We start from the raw sequence: 18101 nt of genomic DNA, 5'->3' as shown, positions 1-18101 counted from the left end.
ATTAATATTAAAACATTACAGGCAGACATTTGCTGAATTAAATAATGTTTATTAATACAAACATTTAAATAGTTTTATACAGATAACAGTGAGTCAAAGTGCAAAAGAAAGCTTTTCTTCAGCTGTCAGTCATATTTTAGATCTTCTTTATAGTAAAAATGCTGATTGAGTGCATTTTATTACAGTGCAAAACATTTGACCTGTTTTTTTTTTCTCTTTCAAATCCAGTCAAAAATTGTGATATGTTGAATTAAGGTCAATGTGCTGCATCTTATCAGTTCTTAGAAAGCAAACAAGGTCACTGTGGCTTGCAGCCACTAGAAAAACACATGCTGTGACATGCAGTGTCTGGGCCTGAGAGTATAAAGTGCTTCAAAAAAAGCATTTTAAACAAGTTTTAAATTTTGATTTTGAACTGAGAATAGAATAACTGTCAGTCTCAAACTTAATTACATCCGTATCTATCTGTAGATATGTATATATATTCATATATAATATATCTTTGGAAATTCATACAGTCAATTCACATTTATGGGGAAAAGAGACAACAATAATGCCTGAGATCAAAAGAGTAGGTGACAACATGACTATGAGCACTGTGGTAAAATATCACTGTAATCATGTTTATGTGCAAACAAATTAATGTATGCATTTACTACTTTTATATTCTTTTTATGTTCAATGAGAATATGTTTTGTAATGAGGGTTGGGATAAATGTTCATTAGATTTCAAGCAGTGTTGAAGTATCATTGTGAACTCATTCTTCTCCAAATAAATTTAAAGTTTGAGTTTTTAGGGATGAGTGAAGATAACTGTTACTTTTTTTCTTGGTCATTTCTTTTCTTTCTGAGCCTAAAAGAAAAAAAGAAAAAAAGAAAAATTAAAGAAATCTTTATTTCGTTTCAAACAACTGTCCCACTAAACTTAGTTTGGAATAACAAAAGGAAAAGAGACTAACATACGGTAAAGGTTTCAGATAATGGCCCCATTATATATATAAGTAATCTCTGAACCAAATGCTCAGGCTTCAGACTGCCTTAAACACTCAGTTTGAAACAGGTTTTTTCTACTCCTTTCTACGTTTCTACTTCTGATGTAAAATAGACTGGATATCCCTAATATCCATACACAGTATCCATAATCACATACTGTGTATGCTACCGTTGTATAGAGTGTAATATCTTACTTCTTTTATATTTGTTTGTAATTTATTTGTATTTTTTGTATTTTCCTACTGATATCTGTACCTGAGCTGAGGTATTATCTTAATATGGTCTTCTCAGTCATTCAGCTGCAGTTATAAATACAGAAGCCCCACCCACCTGCGGTTCCAAATGTTTGCTTGAGAGGGGCAACCAATCAAAAGAAAACTTGTTCAAAGGAGGCAATGTTAAAATAGCTAGTTTCAGACAATGGATAAACTGAGGGACTGCAACAAGGCCCAACATAAGACAAACAAAGAGTTGTTGTTTTTTTTAACTGTAAATCATGCAAAAATAAAAAGTTGAAAATCAGCATAATAGTTCATTTACATTTTGTAGCCACAGAAACAAAGTAATTACTGCTATTGAAATGAAATTCATTAAAGGTTTGTGGGCGCTGAACAAGACAAGTCATGATAATAATGAATTGTCTTGAACTAGTTTTTAGAAAAGCTCAAGCGCTAGATTTTGTGAGTCTAATGTTTCAGTTAAATACATCATTTCCAGTTTACCTGCTGTTTGTTGGTTCATAGTAGCTATTCTCATTCAGCAGTTCCTCAATGATCGCCTGAAAACATTCGAACAAAACACCATGTCAGAGGCCGCAGACAGAAGTTCAGTATCATGATGAAGTTGAAATTAAAACACTGTTCCAAAATGAGACCCATCTGTGGGAGAGTCAACACCTGCAGTTGTAAAGTAATACAGATCCATAAAATTGAATTTTAATGAAATAATAGTTGGCACTATGCCATCAGCAAACTATTTATTCTCTGAATAAATTTGTTGTTCACCAACCAGCCTACATTGGCACTATGCCTCTGCAGGAGGACCTACACGACATTTATACAAACAATAGTTTAATTGTTTTTCAATGCAGTTTTACATAGACTTATATGCCAAATATGACTTTTATTTTTAGCTAGCAAAAATTGTTCCTATTAGAAAGATTCCTGAGTTTCTCACCACCAACCTGCATCTGGTGATATGTAACTCCATCTCTGAGATTCACATCAACTGTCAACACAAAGAAGAGACAAAGTATTTATTTATTTATTTTTACATCAGAATTAACTTGCAATTCTACTTCTGCATAAGATGCTCTGCTTGTCTTTTACTGGAAATTTATGGTGAAGTTGGGCATTGATGGCACTACCTGTGCTGTCAGCGGTATGGATGTCTCCCGTGAAGTGGTGGATCCAAGGCCACCAATCTGAACTGATTGAACCAAATGCCATCAGCTCTGGAGACGCCTGGACGAGCTGAGAGCCAAGAAGAGGAGAGACAAACACCGTTAAGTTCTGCCTGATTTTATGAAGTGATTCTTACAAGACATTTGTAAGGTACACCAGCACAGAGCAAGACTTCCTGTAAACTGAGTAGTGGAACAAAGTAGACTCAACTGTATGCAATAAAAAAAGATTTTTAAGAAATATTTCATTTTGATTGTGCAGAGAGCTCCTCAGTTTCTGACTCTTGAGTTATTTTGCACGGTGATTTCAGTGATTTCACAAAGCTTTTAAGGTTGGTGTTAATGCCCTCTTTTATGAGATATGTTTAAACGTCTCTGAAATTAGTTTAAAAAATGTCCAGTCCAAAAATGTCTCACATTATCAGATCATTAAAGAAAGAAGCTTTACAGTAGAAGTTGTGCCAAGCTAATAAAAATGTTCTGTACTCAGGCTATGCTTTAATCTTCCTTGTAATTACAGGGAGAGATGCTTACTATTTAATATCATCTATGAATGAACTGAGAGCAGATTTATCACGAGACATTGTTTATCAGGTAACCTAGCCATTGCTGGTCTCATGTTTTTATTTTTCATTAATCATGGCAGCAGAAGAGACACAGACAGGTGAGCTCTGATCTCATAATGAAAATATTTTGCCATTGGTTCAGGAGCTGAATTAAAATTCATGCAGGAACATGTTTTTGATGGTAGACTTAAACATCACTCTGTTATCAAACTCCTTCCCTGTGGTTTATCATATCATGAAAGTGAAAGGACAGAGCTACAGGACCTCAGGTGTGGCTTTAAAATAGCTGACAGCAGCTTCTATGGTGGGTATATTAAATGTGTTCTGGCGGCCTAGCACACATGGAATGAAGTCATAAACTGCATCCATCGAGGAGCACGGGGTGCAGTGCAGAGTGAAACAATGCTGGCTTTGTGTGATGTTATGATTTGGATTTTTTTTTTTTTTACATCAAGATGGTGAAACTGCAAAATGAAAGCATTCCTTCACAGAGCTGTGTTTAAGAAGCTTTTACTGCAGTAGTTACAGTAAATGTAGCCCAGACATGTTCTGTTGTATCTGTTGTAATCTTCTTGTTTGATATTTGTCTTATGCTTCTGAGTATTTTCCTTTCTCACATCTTTCGCCTGTTCTGTGTGAGTTGCCTTCATGTTTCTACATCCTTCCGGTTTTATTTTTTTTACAGTGCTTTGGAGAAGTATTTCCCTCCTCTCTGAATTCATGAATTCATAAAATCAAGAAATGAATCAAGAATTATTTAAATAGAACCTGACAACAATCTCAAAAAATACACAATCTAAATAAACTTAAGAACAGATGAGAAACACAGTTATAGACATTTATTAATCTAAAGAGGCTCACAAAGCTACTTCAAGGCTTTGGGACTCCAGTAAACCACAGTGTAAACTACTCTCCCCAAATGGAGAAAACTGGTGAACCTTCCCAGCCAGCCTACAAAAATTACACCAACGGTGTATCGATATCTCATTCAGGAAGTCACAGAAGAATCCAGAACAACATCTAAAGAGATTCAGGCCTCATTTGCCTCAGTGAAGGTCGAAGTTCATGATTCAACAATAAAAAACAGACTAGACAAAAATGACATCCACGGAGAGTCCAAGGAGTAAAACCACAGTGACTGGAAATAACTCAAAGGCTTGTCTAACATTTTTTGAAAAATCATATTGATGATTTTGGGGAAATTTTTGTTTAACCAAGAAGTCTAACTTCTTGGAAGGTTTGATTCCCGTTAAATCTGGTGTAAAACGAACAGCATTTCATTTAAAGACCAATATACCAGCATCAGAATTATGATGCTTAAATGCTCTCCAACGCGTTTTAATTAAAACAATTCTACCAAGAAGATTCCTTCACGGCGATGTGAAAGACTCACAGTCAGTTATACCAAACTCTTGACTGCAGTTTTTGTTGCCAATAGTGGCACAAGCAGTTATTAGGCGTAGGGGCCATTTCACTTTCACACAGGGCCAGGTGGGTTTGGATAACTTTTGTTCCCTTAATAAATGGAATCATCATTTAAAAACAAAATGTTATATTTACTCAGGCTGTCTTTGTCTACTATTAAAATTAGTTTTATGAGTTAAAGCAGGCAGCATGGTGGTTAGCATTGTTGCCGCACAGCAAGAAGGTAATGAGTTCAATGCCCCTCAGTGCGTGTGAGTGGTTGTCTCTGTGTGTTAGCCCTGCGACAGACTGGTGACCTGTCCAGGGTGTACCCTGCCTCTTGCCCTATGACAGCTGGGATAGGCTCCATCAACCCTGAAAAGGATGAGTGGATGGATGGAGTTAAATCATGTAATACAGGGAGTGCAGAATTATTAGGCAAGTTGTACTTTTGAGGAATAATTTTATTATTGAACAACAACCATGTTCTCAATGAACCCAAAAAACTCATTAATATCAAAGCTGAATGTTTTTGGAAGTAGTTTTTAGTTTGTTTTTAGTTTTAGCTATTTTAGGGGGATATCTGTGTGTGCAGGTGACTATTACTGTGCATAATTATTAGGCAACTTAACAAAAAACAAATATATACCCATTTCAATTATTTATTTTTACCAGTGAAACCAATATAACATCTCCACATTCACAAATATACATTTCTGACATTCAAAAACAAAACAAAAAATCAGCGACCAATATAGCCACCTTTCTTTGCAAGGACACTCAAAAGCCTGCCATCCATGGATTCTGTCAGTGTTTTGATCTGTTCACCATCAACATTGCGTGCAGCAGCAACCACAGCCTCCCAGACACTGTTCAGAGAGGTGTACTGTTTTCCCTCCTTGTAAATCTCACATTTGATGATGGACCACAGGTTCTCAATGGGGTTCAGATCAGGTGAACAAGGAGGCCATGTCATTAGTTTTTCTTCTTTTATACCCTTTCTTGCCAGCCACGCTGTGGAGTACTTGGACGCGTGTGATGGAGCATTGTCCTGCATGAAAATCATGTTTTTCTTGAAGGATGCAGACTTCTTCCTGTACCACTGCTTGAAGAAGGGTCTTCCAGAAACTGGCAGTAGGACTGGGAGTTGAGCTTGACTCCATCCTCAACCCGAAAAGGCCCCACAAGCTCATCTTTGATGATACCAGCCCAAACCAGTACTCCACCTCCACCTTGCTGGCGTCTGAGTCGGACTGGAGCTCTCTGCCCTTTACCAATCCAGCCACGGGCCCATCCATCTGGCCCATCAAGACTCACTCTCATTTCATCAGTCCATAAAACCTTAGAAAAACAGTCTTGAGATATTTCTTGGCCCAGTCTTGACGTTTCAGCTTGTGTGTCTTGTTCAGTGGTGGTCGTCTTTCAGCCTTTCTTACCTTGGCCATGTCTCTGAGTATTGCACACCTTGTGCTTTTGGGCACTCCAGTGATGTTGCAGCTCTGAAATATGGCCAAACTGGTGGCAAGTGGCATCTTGGCAGCTGCACGCTTGACTTTTCTCAGTTCATGGGCAGTTATTTTGCGCCTTGGTTTTTCCACACGCTTCTTGCGACCCTGTTGACTATTTTGAATGAAACGCTTGATTGTTCGATGATCACGCTTCAGAAGCTTTGCAATTTTGAGACTGCTGCATCCCTCTGCAAGATATCTCACTATTTTTGACTTTTCTGAGCCTGTCAAGTCCTTCTTTTGACCCATTTTGCCAAAGGAAAGGACGTTGCCTAATAATTATGCACACCTGATATAGGGTGTTGATGTCATTAGACCACACCCCTTCTCATTACAGAGATGCACATCACCTAATATGCTTAATTGGTAGTAGGCTTTCGAGCCTATACAGCTTGGAGTAAGACAACATGCATGAAGAGGATGATGTGGACAAAATACTCATTTGCCTAATAATTCTGCACTCCCTGTATGTGTCACACAAGTGTGACAAATACAGACACACATTCAAAGAAACCAGGAAGGGAGCAAAAATAATTTCTTTTTTTTTTTCTCTCTACTGAGTTCAAATCAAGCTTATTATCCCTCTCCCTGGTTTGTGTGCAGGCTCAGCTCCTGGAAGATGACCTTCAGGAAGGTGATGCACCAAAAACCTCCTAGTGATTTCTGGAGTTGCTGGCAGATTTCTACATTTACCTGTAGATTTTCATGTTTGTCACATTTGCCTGTAGTTTTTCATACTCACTAACGACTACCCGAGTAGCAGTACCACTGGATTAAGCGTATGGCAAATTGGAAATGGGGAAGGGATTGCCTTGGAACCTCAACCTACATGTTTCAAAAGGTGAAACATTTCCTTTAAAGGTGAATGTTCTCAACTTCTGTTTTGCATCATACAGACAACTCTCTCATACAGACAACTCTCTCATACAGACAACTCTCTCATACAGACAACTCTCTCATACAGACAACTCTCTCACTTCCATTCAAACTATTAGCAATAGGCGACTGACCAAAGCAATCACAAAGGTTTTTGCCAACCAGTTGGGGAATACAGATTTTTCCCTAGCGACATGTGGTTGCCAGAGGGTTATTGACTGGTCTCTAGGCCTGCAAAACTAGGGCCTTATTCATTTGATCTAACATTGTCACCAAGATCACACCAAATGTTCAAAATGACAGCAAAGTTAGCATCACATGTTTTGTGGTCACATGTCTGGAAAACAGTTTCACAGTTATGAAAGCAAGATATCTGTTACAAAGCCATTATTGTGCCACATTATGTTTCACAATGACTCATTGTTTTGCTATGTGTTATTAATGCAGCATGCCCCTCTCCCTCATAGGGCTGCATTTTGCCTTTTCCCTAAAAACTCAGGCTGTGCATCAGGCTGTGGTCGGCTTACGATGCTTCGCTTTATTTTGAACTAGCTTTCAATCTGAAGCCTGCAGTTTTTCTTTAGTCCAATAAATATCTGATGTTTCCAAAGTTAGTGAATTGTGCTTATTCACATTCTGATCACAGAAATGTCATAATGATCATGATTATGATTGCTGAGCAGTCCTACATTATGAAGGAAAATTATAAAGTACAATCACTGAATACAAATTCTGTCTGACCATATTTTCCAAGTTCTCTGCATTTTAACTTCAAGTGCAGTTCTGAATTATGAGTTGACAGTTCAAACCTTGCTGAGCTCCACTTTCAGGTTGTACGGATCGCTGCCAAATTGGAAGAGAGACTTTTTAAATCTTTCAACAAGGCGCCGTTTAATGTGGTGGTGTGGAGCTGGTGGAAGCTGTAAATTAAATAAATGCAGGTTATTACCAACAAATACAAATCTAACCACTGCTGACAAAATATTCCTCATGGGTTGATCTCAGCTGGACCAAATAGTCCAACTGATAGAGTGTTTCTGTGACTGCATTTATAATTTTTGAATCATGAGATTCAGCAAACATTTCTTTATGCTTTTACTTGAGTGATGAAGATGATTTTGTGCAGCTGCACCAGAAGCCTCTGAATTGGATCATCAATCTGGCGAAGCTTCTTCTGGGAGACGCAGATTCCTGCTGACACTGAGGTTAGAGCAAAACCAACAAACTAACTGATGAGTGCTAAAGAAAGCCATGTAGGCTCATTTGAAAAGGTTTCTGTAGTCTGAGAGGTCAAGCAGTGCCATAAAGTCAAAAAATTACCCGGTCTTGGTTTCACCTTTGCAGCTGCAAAATCCCCACTGGGAAAAACAGCAAATCACAAAAGTGATTCAGTTTGCTTGTGTTTACCAACAAACATTTACACGTTCTTCAAGTTCAAAGGATGAGCTCATGACTGCTACCACACACATTAAGCCCAGAGCTTACATAAATCATACAGCTGGAAATGTGTTCAATGTGTTAAACTTACCTGACTAAAATATGATCAGGGGTAGCACAGGCAGCTGACTTTGAGCCTTTGATTAAAGATAAATAGTAAAACAAATGGGGTTTGGGGTATAATTAGTGAGCAAAATCCACGACAACCAACAGAAAAATCTAAAGCAGTGAGAAGAAATGAGAAAATAAATGTTTATAAATGAAAAAAGGCTTTGAATCCCTATATGGCACCACAACAACTAACAGTAGTGAGGCATCATCAGGTAAAGTAAACATGCCTGTGAATATTTGGATGTATGAAAAACACAAAAAAAAAAGTCTCTTTGAAGTAAGTAATAAAAATGTGATCATGTGCATTATCACAGCTTTGACACCACTAACCGTAGTGTTTCCCTGTAGAGTTGGTGGTAGTGTCTGTGCCTGTTTCAATATCTTCATCAGGGCCGTCATCTAAGCACACACGCACAACATGTTAGCATTGTGTCTTCACACCTTTCACAGTCTGAGCAGTATAAAGATACCCAGATACCCTGAGCGAGTCTCTGCTCTCTGCTGTGGTTTGAGCTGCAGGCTGTAGAGGAGCATGAAGGTGCATATTCAGTCTTCATCATGGGTGTTTCCTGTAAAATATGAAGCACCATTTTAAATCTCTGCAGGCTAATAATATATTTATTTATAAGCACTACAGCACAGTACAAACGTTCATGAGTCTGTATTTAAAATTTATAAAGTGAAGAGTCTTTTTCTGATTTCAAAGAACTGAATTCACCTGTGACATGTTTGAGTAAGAGCAGGTCACCCTAATTTTATCTCTTTCTAGGAAAAACCTCTGTGCTCGTTTCCTGTCTCGCTCTGCTTTTCTTTCCAGTGAATTCTGGGAAGTGTAGAGTCCATCCATCAGCTTCATCATAAGGTCAGAGATCCTGGAACTCACAGCTATAATGTCCGGTCTCAGATCTGGATCTGGATTTAAACACCTGACAGGACATCACATCACAAAGTAAAGTGCTGAATAAATTTATTAAATAATTGATTGTTCTGTTATTTCTTATTTTATTTCTTATTTTTCCACATGGATAATACATGTAAACACTAATACATTTAAATAAATTGCAACTGTTACAGTGCTGGACTTCCTACCAGGACTAATCCTGAGACCTCGTCCTTAGTGAATGCTTTTAAGTTAAACATGCATCAGTTAAGAAAATCTAGTAGAAACAATAGAGGAACCAGAAAGCCAAAAATTGAGATGCTGTGTAAAATCTAAATAAAAATCCTCAAACACAGATTCCAGAAGCCAATGACTGAATCAATGAAGCCAGATTGATTGATTGATCTTCTGGATACAGTCTATGCTCACCATTTGATCATGTCGATGACTCTCTCTGAAAAAGTACCTTCTTCAATTGGCTCATAATCGGCCTCCACAATCTGCCAGCAGAGAATTAGAGTGATCAGTGACTGACAGTAGAAAGTAAATATATGAAGTTAGGCATAAAATGTGAGTCTTGTGTGTCTCAATGCTACCTTGCTGGCCAGTGACAGCATGTTACTGCTGTAGAATGGAGGCTGTAAAGTGGCCATCTGGTAGAGGATGCAACCTAAAGCCCAGATGTCAGCTTTCTCTCCATACGGCTCGTTTTTCACTATCTCTGGGCTAAAAACACATCACCACACTGAAAATCTTGAGTCACAAGGACCATTCATGCAATAAATCTCTGAATGAAGCCACAAAATCTGACGATGATCACAGAAGATTAGAAGGACCCCACAATTTGACAAGGAAAAAGAAAGTGTATGTGAATCGGACAGCATTATAGGAATATAATCACACAGCAATGGATTCTAAACTCTAAAACTCAAGTTTAGGCCTCGACTTTTTACCTGAAGCCAAATTGAGGCTTAATTCTAATGACAACCATCGTATTTAAAACCTCTAATTGGAGGAGAGTTCCCACAGTTGTTTATGTGAGCAGATTTCTGTTCCCTCAGCTCGATTAACACAAAACAAGTGTACACAGCCAGGAATAACATAATAACTTTCCAGTTGTTTCTTTAATAGGCTGTAATAAAAGACAAAAACAGCTGAACGTTTGGACTTAACTTCCTCACCAGGAGTAAAGGATGGTGCCAACCACTGATGTGAGCTTGCTGTTCTCCTCCTTCTGCTTAGCTAGGCCAAAGTCAGCTTCAGGTAGAGGAAAGACAAGAGTTAAACTTTTCATATGACGAGATGTTCTGTGGGGAAACCTAACTGCACACTCACTGATGGTGACTTTATCTTTCTCCCCTAGCATGATGTTGTTTGGCGTCAGGTCACGATGGACTATCCTCTTCTCCTTATGCAGGTACCTCAATGCCAGAGACATCTGAAGGAACATGGAGAAATTATGTTCATTTCAATGCTAGAAGTGCTTTAGGAGTTGTGGCTCATCCATGTGTGTCTCATTTGCCGAGTGAAAATTATTGGCATTCATTTTGGCTATCATCAAAAACAATCAAAAACCAGTTTGGCAGCCAGGGTTTCTGTTCCTTTGAGTTTTGAACGAATATGTGAGTTTGGGTTTTTGCTTTGGTGTTTAAAGTTATGATTTTTATGTTTTGCGGGGTTATTTTTATTTTACACTCTAATATTTTGTTGTACCTAGGCTCTAGTTGCTGTTTCTTGCATTTTAGTCCCCTTGGGTGTTTCTTTTCATCCTTCTGTGTTCCCTAGGAGTTAGTTCATCTATGTTGAGATTTTTTTCTTTTCTTTATTCATGTTTTCCCCTTTCAGTAATGGTCCATTATTCACTTCCTGTTTAATCCCATGTCCTCTTCTGTCTTCACTGGAGTTTTACTTCATCCCTTGTGACTGTGTTGATTGTGTATGGCTGAGTCTAATTTTCATTAGCTCTCAATTTCTAGGTTTCAGTTTAATTGTGTTTTCTATTAAGTTTGTTCTTAACCACAAAAAGGTAATGGTAAATGGCAAATGGCCTGTGTATAGCACTTTACTCAGTGGACCCTGTGGGAAGTGTCAAATTAGTCAGGCGGTAGACAATCAGACTTCATGCAGTACAAGCAGTTTACAAAGCACTTACTAGCATTTGTTACCTGTATGAATATATTCCAAAGTCTGTCTTCGGTGAACTGCTGCTGTTTTTCCTTCAGAGAGTTAAAATGTTCAGCCAGTGGTACTCCCTCAATCAGTTCCATCACAATGTACAGCTTGTCACCTAAAATGGACATTATGATAAGTGTGTTTGGCCTTTTGCTGTTTTTTTCTTCTTTAAAGGGGACTTATTATATGCTCTTCCTTAATTTCCTTCAGATTCTTGCCATTATACCTGTGGATGTTCATGTTAAACATGACTACAGTTACAGATAATGAACCCAGTAAGTAAGTAATCCCTGTGAGTTTTTGGCTCACAGGGATTACAGGGATTATGAATCAGGAAAATATCCTTTAGTAGAGCCTGAGAATAACAATATGGACCTCAAGACAATCAAATAGACTCCCTGTAATTTTCAGTTTCAGAGTTCATTATGCTCACCTTCCAGAAAAGTCCTGTAATATTTAACAATGTTCGGGTGTGTCATCTAGAGATAAATAAGCAACACATTAACTTCCAACATGTAATCATACTGTCCAAATACAGTTCACTTGTGATTTGTATTGAGCCAAGTGCCTGTTCTTTGATGATTGTGAGCTCTGAGATGATTTTCTCCACATTACTGTCTCTGGACTTCTTGTCTTTACCAAATGCAGGGTTGTGTAGATTCACCTCCTTCAAGGCTAGGATGTTCTGGCCGCTCTGTTTTTGGACCTGTCATCAAACCAATAAATTTGAAGTAAATTTAAAAAGAAAAGATGCAAAACATCACAACCAACTCCAAATTTGGTCACTCTTGATTATGTTTCCTGTTACTGATGTTTACCTTAAAGACACTTCCAAAGGCCCCGGTGCCCAGATGGTCCAACACAGAGTAGCCACTGATCACTCTGAGAGGAGGTCGGTTCTGGTCCACTGTCTCAATGCCTTCTCTCAGATTGTCCAGTTCCTCTTTCTGCATTGAAAACACAAAAACTTTGTTTGTTTGTCAGTTTACCTCATTTATTTTACCCCACGGCAGTCAATGTTTTTCCCTTTTTCCCCAACTCCAAAACAGCTGAATAAACAAATAAACTCATTTAGAAGCTATTTCTTACAGTGTAGAGTGAAACTTTGGTTTGCAGGCCCTCATAGGCAGCGAGGTCCCGCACATAATGTCCAACATCAATAAACAGCTCAAAGAGATCTGTGGGAAAGAGTCTGTAATGGATAAAAGATCACAAAACGGCAGTGGAAAGCAATAATGAGACTTCTTTCCCTGGCAGTGTTCCAACAGTAGCTCATTTTAAAACAATTCATCCACTTCATGAACTTAATGTTAGACAGTTTCTGTTATATTTTAAAACTTTTTAATGCCGTTTCATCACCTCTTAAACAGATGTCTATTTCTTTCCACACTAAAGAGAAATCGGAGCGCCCGGAATGCATAGCACTGCCAGTACACAAACAGATATGTTATTTCCTATAATTAGAACATTTAGATTATTATGCAATTTGTTACATATAATAGCATATACCTGTAAAGAAGTGATTGTTTGTCCAGAGTCACATGGTATAATCAACTTTGCAATTATATAGATGCCATTTTCCTAAGAAAAGAAGGTCAAATGTAACTAACGCAAAAACATATACATGTGTTTTTATTTTTATTTATTATAGCTCATGCTTTTACATATTTCTCTCTGTTAATAGGATCAAGAGTAAAAGCACTCTCATTTGATTAATATGTGCTCTTCCACTAAGAACCCTTCTTTACCTGAACAATGTGGTGAGCAGATGTGTCATCTAGACTCATCTCAGTCAGAGCTGTACAGCAGGCTGAAAGGGGGATTAAAGGAATAGAATTTAATTTAAGAACTCATATACACAATCACAGAGTCCTAAATAGTCTGGATTACAGCTGTAAATATTTATATGACTCTCTAAAAAACCAAAAGGCCAGAAGGAAACACTGTGTTTGAAATGTAAATCTTAAGCTTTCCCTATTGATACTTCTCGGGGCATGCATGTTTGGAGTGAGCAAGAACGAGTTCTGCTTTATGTTAGAGTCATCAGACGTTTGAAAACAGGAAATTTACAACCACTTCCTGTGCAATTACAGACAGGGTTAGTCAACTCTCTGCAGTCGTCATTGTCTCATGTCAGGAAAAAACTGTTTACATCCTCAGTAACTGATAAGACTGGGGTAGCATTTTCTTTTTGTGCAGTAGGGACAAAAAAATGCTTTATCATAAACTCTCTGAGACAGAGGTGGAATAAATGTCCGCTTCTGTCCCTACGCAGACCTAGGGACAGGGATCATTGGAACGTATCGTAACTATATGTAAATTCCTAACCATCACAAAGGTACAAATATGTTCCCAAGCAGTAAAAGTTTCATATTTCCACCGTTTCTTCCAGATTTTAAGATGTATTATTAGTAGATAACCTGTGTTTTTACCCCAAGCGTGTTCTTGGGTTGAACTTTCCCACAGGCTTTGTTCTCCATGTGACTGATTTTATAATAGAAGTCTTTCACTTATAAAACCTGTTTTTCTCCAATTTCCACTAATGAGTACTTTATAAGTTTATAAATTAATATCATTAAAAATAAATAAATATATAATATTCTCACACAGAAAAGCTGGTGGGTACTTTGGTGGATTCAAACCCAGGACTTTCTTACTGTGATGCTGTGGTACTAACCACTGCTCCACCATGCCACTGAGCAACACAGTACCCAGAAATAAATTGTGTGATATGCAGCGTATACCCTGACCTGACTGGAGCGCGATCGTGTTGTCCACCACCTCCTGAGGGCTGAGCTCCTCCCTCATGTGCTCTCTCTGGATGCGACCAGCTGCGTTGGCACTGGAGAGCGCCTCAATGGACGAGCGGTCGGTGATGTACTGCCTGTCACTGTGTGAATGATTTTGTGCCTTATTTTTTGGCACTGTGACTGTTTTAAGCCTGAGAACAAAGCTGTTTAATGCTGTTCAGTCAGCTAAAGTTACAACCTCCATCATTAGCTATGAAATATTGGATGAGATTATGTTGCAGACAAACGGAAAGCATTTTTTTCTAACCAGCAAAGATGTGAAAGGATAAAAAAAAGGATAGAAAAATATATGAGGTAATAAACTCCAGACAGATTCATCAGCAATATTTGCTGATCTGTCCCTTCAAAGACAAGGATCACACTGAAAACTAGTGAAAACAACTTACAGACTATAAATGTTCAAACTGAGAGCTAACTGTTGTAATCTAAACTTTAAATACATTGTACTCGCTCATTTTCACGAACCTGTGGAGCAGCCGGAGGAGCTGCTGCACGGCACCCCAGCTTCTGATCTCCACCCTGATGTCGGGGTCCTCGCAGAGCTGGACCAGCACCCAGGTGACACTCCATAGCAGTTTCAGGTGCTTGCCATGCAACAGGCTCAGCAGTACTGGCAGACCGTCCAGCTCCCTCACCTGAGCCCTCACGAGCTGAACAGGGCAGAGCAGCCTCAACAGCTCCGCACTCATTCTGGACGAAGTTTAACCCCAATATTATTTATGTTAAGTGAATATAACTTGATACTTGCGGAGATAATATACACTTTATTATTCTTTACAGCTCTATTTTATGTGTCTGTCTATGTTTCCGTCCAGATTTTATGACTGTATATCAGCACTAATGGGTGAAAAAACCTTTTCCATAAATTAGAATAACAACTTAGTAGTGCTTTCTTACCTCTTTGACAGGAGGTCGTATTCCTGAAGTATTACAAGGAGGCTCTCCACTATCAGTAGCTTCCCAATCTCCTCTTTAAATTCTATGCTACAGAGAAGAAAATCTTGTAACAGATGAAATCGTCCTTGTATGTATAGTCTTCGGTGCAACATTTACTTACCTCTCAGCCAAAGTAGTGAGTGCTAGCAGGGCTCCCAGTAGCACACTGCTATCAGTTGTCGAGAGGAGTTTTGCCATAGTCTACCACAGTCAGAGTTGGTATTCATTTACAAAAGGAAATAGAAATAAAGAGATGGCAAAGTGTCATCAATCCTCATTAGTACTTTCCCAAACGACAAAGCATTGGGCAAAAAAATTAAGAAAAACCACACTGGTCAATCTATGCTTCTTCCCTGACCTACAGCCTTGATCTGTGGGTAGTGATCGCAGATACAAGCAATAGGAATTAGCTTCCAGTGAAGGATGTCTGGACTCAAGAGATATATTTAAGAGCTCAGCCATTCAGGGGGGACTCAGAATGCAGCCTCTACTCCTCCACATTGAAAAGAACCAGTTGAGGTGGTTCATGTATCTGACCAGGTTACCTACTGGACACCTCTTAGGTCAGGTCTTTTCTGCATGTCTAACTGGGAGGAAACTTTTTAAATAATGTTATCAGATATAAAGCAAAAAAAAAAAGTAGTAACAGTAAAATTAATAGTAAAATAACTATATATATATATATATATAAAAAAAACACCCAGCACGCCCCTGCGGGCGGTTTATCCTTCAAGCTCGGGTCCTCTACCAGAGGCCTGGGAGCTTGAGGGTCCTGCGCAGTATCTTAGCTGTTCCCAGGACTGCGCTCTTCTGGACAGAGATCTCCGATGTTGTTCCCGGGATCTGCTGGAGCCACTCGCCTAGCTTGGGAGTCACCGCACCTAGTGCTCCGATTACCACGGGGACCACCGTTACCTTCACCCTCCACATCCTCTCGAGCTCTTCTCTGAGCCCTTGGTATTTCTCCAGCTTCTCGTGTTCCTTCTTCCTGATATTGCTGTCATTCGGAACCGCTACATCGATCACTACGGCCGTCTTCTTCTGTTTGTCTACCACCACTATGTCCGGTTGGTTAGCCACCACCATTTTGTCCGTCTGTATCTGGAAGTCCCACAGGATCTTAGCTCGGTCATTCTCCATATATATATATATAAATATATATAATATGTATATATATATATATTACATATAGATAGTTTTGATTTATATACATAGATAGTAATGATAGATAGATAGATAGATAGATAGATAGATAGATAGATAGATAGAATAGATAGATAGATAGATATATATATAGATATATAGATATTAATATATATATTAAACTATATATAATAATTGTAAAATTATTGTCAGCAGGAAAAAACTGAACTCATTATTGCCACTGTTAGCGTATTTTTCCATGGTTTAAACACAAATCATTTCCTGTTATGTGACAGAGTTAAACTCATCTAGAAGCACCTATTAGCTTGAAATGCCTCAAGGCACTCACTTTAACATCACTTTCAAACCATTATCCAAATTAACTGTAATTACAATGATCTCTGGGGTATAAAGACTGTTCATAAAAAATGCTAGTCTATTTTTTTTAAATGCGTAAAAAATGAATTGATTTCCCTCTAAATAACATTTTAAAAAGATTTTATACTTTTGTCACCACTGCCTGCAGATTTCCATCCAGAATTCTTTGAATGTCTTATGCTGACTCTCTCTGGTTTAACCCAGACACGCCAAAACAGTGACAACAAACAGCACACAGTCACAGATAACCTCGTCACAACTTATCACTTACCCTGTGAGCGCCACTCTCAATGACCCAGACTCTTTGATCCTGAGTGGCAGATAATTTCTGAAAGATGTCTGGAATACAGTCAGTTAATCCGCCATTGATAAGGACAATACAACTTATATTATCGGTGTTTCTCTGTGAGTCTGCCTTCACATTACTCACAGGTCATTGTGACCAGCTTCTGCGTGGCAAACGTCTGCTCCCCACACGACATATACAGAGCAGTGACAGACTCCATATACTGAGAGACAAAGGAGAGAAGGGTTCAGGGTGGCATCATATCACTGTGGGCAAAAGAAGCATTGTTTTTTTTTTCTTCTTTTTTTACATTAGGCATTTACCCTGGCAAGTAAACTGATGCCTTGGAGCTCATGGAGGATTTTCTAAATCAAATAAAATAAAATCAGCATTTGTTGTTTTTATTTTGCAGAAATGTTTTTTCATTAAATTAAAAGCATAAAAAATTAAAGTTTGTTGTTTTGATTTTTAAACTTGGACCTGATAGTGGGGATCTCTGATCAATAATCGCAGGCAGATGAGAACTCTAAGGACTGACTCAGGAGGTGCATGCTCAATCCATTCACTGTTGAAAGAGTAAATATTATCACAGAAGTTATCCGTATCTATTACAACAGAAGAAATGTTGAAGTACTTCAAACATATTTCACCTGCACAGTCGGTTCTTGATCAAAGACACAAAGATGTCAGAGAACAGTTCATGCAACGGGTGGCTGCTGAAGCATCTTTGGTCTCTGTATGTTATGCTGGTAAATGACAGGAAAATTATGTACAATTAACTTTAAAGAACTACATATTGCATTTAATCCCTTAAAGAAATATTTCACTGTATAATTAATGTAAAAACGCCAACATCAGAAAAGTTTGAAAGCATTTTAGTCACATTTAGGATTAGAATTTAACCTCAATACAGTTATTGTTTTCCCTGAAGTATAGAGAGGACTTAAAGCTGTCCAGAAACATTTCCTCTTTGAAAAGATCTGAATGTGGATATTACTTTTCTTAATTTAGCAAGCCACCCTTACATTTCCTTGCTCATTTAATATGTAAACTTAAGCTAACTGAAGACCTTTGGCTTTAGGTTGTTGAATCTAAAAACAAATTTGAAGGTACTTAATTTATATTGTGTGGTGTGGTGCTTCAAAAAGGAAAGGTTATTAGATAGTTAGACAGCAACACTATTTAAACTGAATGCAATG

General features: G+C 38.2%; 1 protein-coding gene across 3 annotated transcripts in view; it reads right to left on the bottom strand.

Annotated features, from left to right (window-relative positions):
- Positions 1–37: 37 nt before the first annotated feature.
- nek10 (NIMA-related kinase 10) overlaps positions 38–18101 on the bottom strand; it is a 21228-nt gene continuing 3164 nt past the window's right edge. The window contains exons 5-36 of one of the 3 annotated variants that reach the window (XM_005942840.2): positions 17553–17648; positions 17383–17467; positions 17226–17267; positions 17047–17125; positions 16888–16955; positions 15217–15296; positions 15057–15143; positions 14625–14849; positions 14100–14239; positions 13098–13159; positions 12859–12930; positions 12709–12773; positions 12439–12541; positions 12168–12296; positions 11918–12055; positions 11783–11828; positions 11343–11464; positions 10513–10615; positions 10359–10434; positions 9774–9903; positions 9607–9677; positions 9016–9223; positions 8776–8866; positions 8628–8696; positions 8278–8323; positions 8070–8107; positions 7849–7949; positions 7559–7669; positions 2360–2465; positions 2177–2220; positions 1716–1771; positions 38–853 (exon numbers count right to left, since the gene is read on the bottom strand). In XM_005942840.2, coding sequence (XP_005942902.1) covers positions 817–853; positions 1716–1771; positions 2177–2220; positions 2360–2465; positions 7559–7669; positions 7849–7949; positions 8070–8107; positions 8278–8323; positions 8628–8696; positions 8776–8866; positions 9016–9223; positions 9607–9677; positions 9774–9903; positions 10359–10434; positions 10513–10615; positions 11343–11464; positions 11783–11828; positions 11918–12055; positions 12168–12296; positions 12439–12541; positions 12709–12773; positions 12859–12930; positions 13098–13159; positions 14100–14239; positions 14625–14849; positions 15057–15143; positions 15217–15296; positions 16888–16955; positions 17047–17125; positions 17226–17267; positions 17383–17467; positions 17553–17648 — 2926 coding nt within the window. In that variant the 3' untranslated portion in view covers positions 38–816. Of the gene's footprint in view, positions 854–1715; positions 1772–2176; positions 2221–2359; positions 2466–7558; positions 7670–7848; positions 7950–8069; positions 8108–8277; positions 8324–8627; positions 8697–8775; positions 8867–9015; positions 9224–9606; positions 9678–9773; positions 9904–10358; positions 10435–10512; positions 10616–11342; positions 11465–11782; positions 11829–11917; positions 12056–12167; positions 12297–12438; positions 12542–12708; positions 12774–12858; positions 12931–13097; positions 13160–14099; positions 14240–14624; positions 14850–15056; positions 15144–15216; positions 15297–16887; positions 16956–17046; positions 17126–17225; positions 17268–17382; positions 17468–17552; positions 17649–18101 lie in introns of those variants that run through there. The other 2 variants (XM_014340260.2, XR_317078.2) reach the window with 2 other exon arrangements.

Source organism: Haplochromis burtoni, unplaced genomic scaffold, assembly GCF_018398535.1.
Source record: "Haplochromis burtoni strain Fernald_Lab_line unplaced genomic scaffold, NCSU_Asbu1 Contig_351, whole genome shotgun sequence".
NCBI lineage: Eukaryota > Metazoa > Chordata > Actinopteri > Cichliformes > Cichlidae > Haplochromis > Haplochromis burtoni.
Note: the sequence above shows the minus strand (reverse complement) of the source record. Positions and strands in the feature narration are given on the sequence as shown.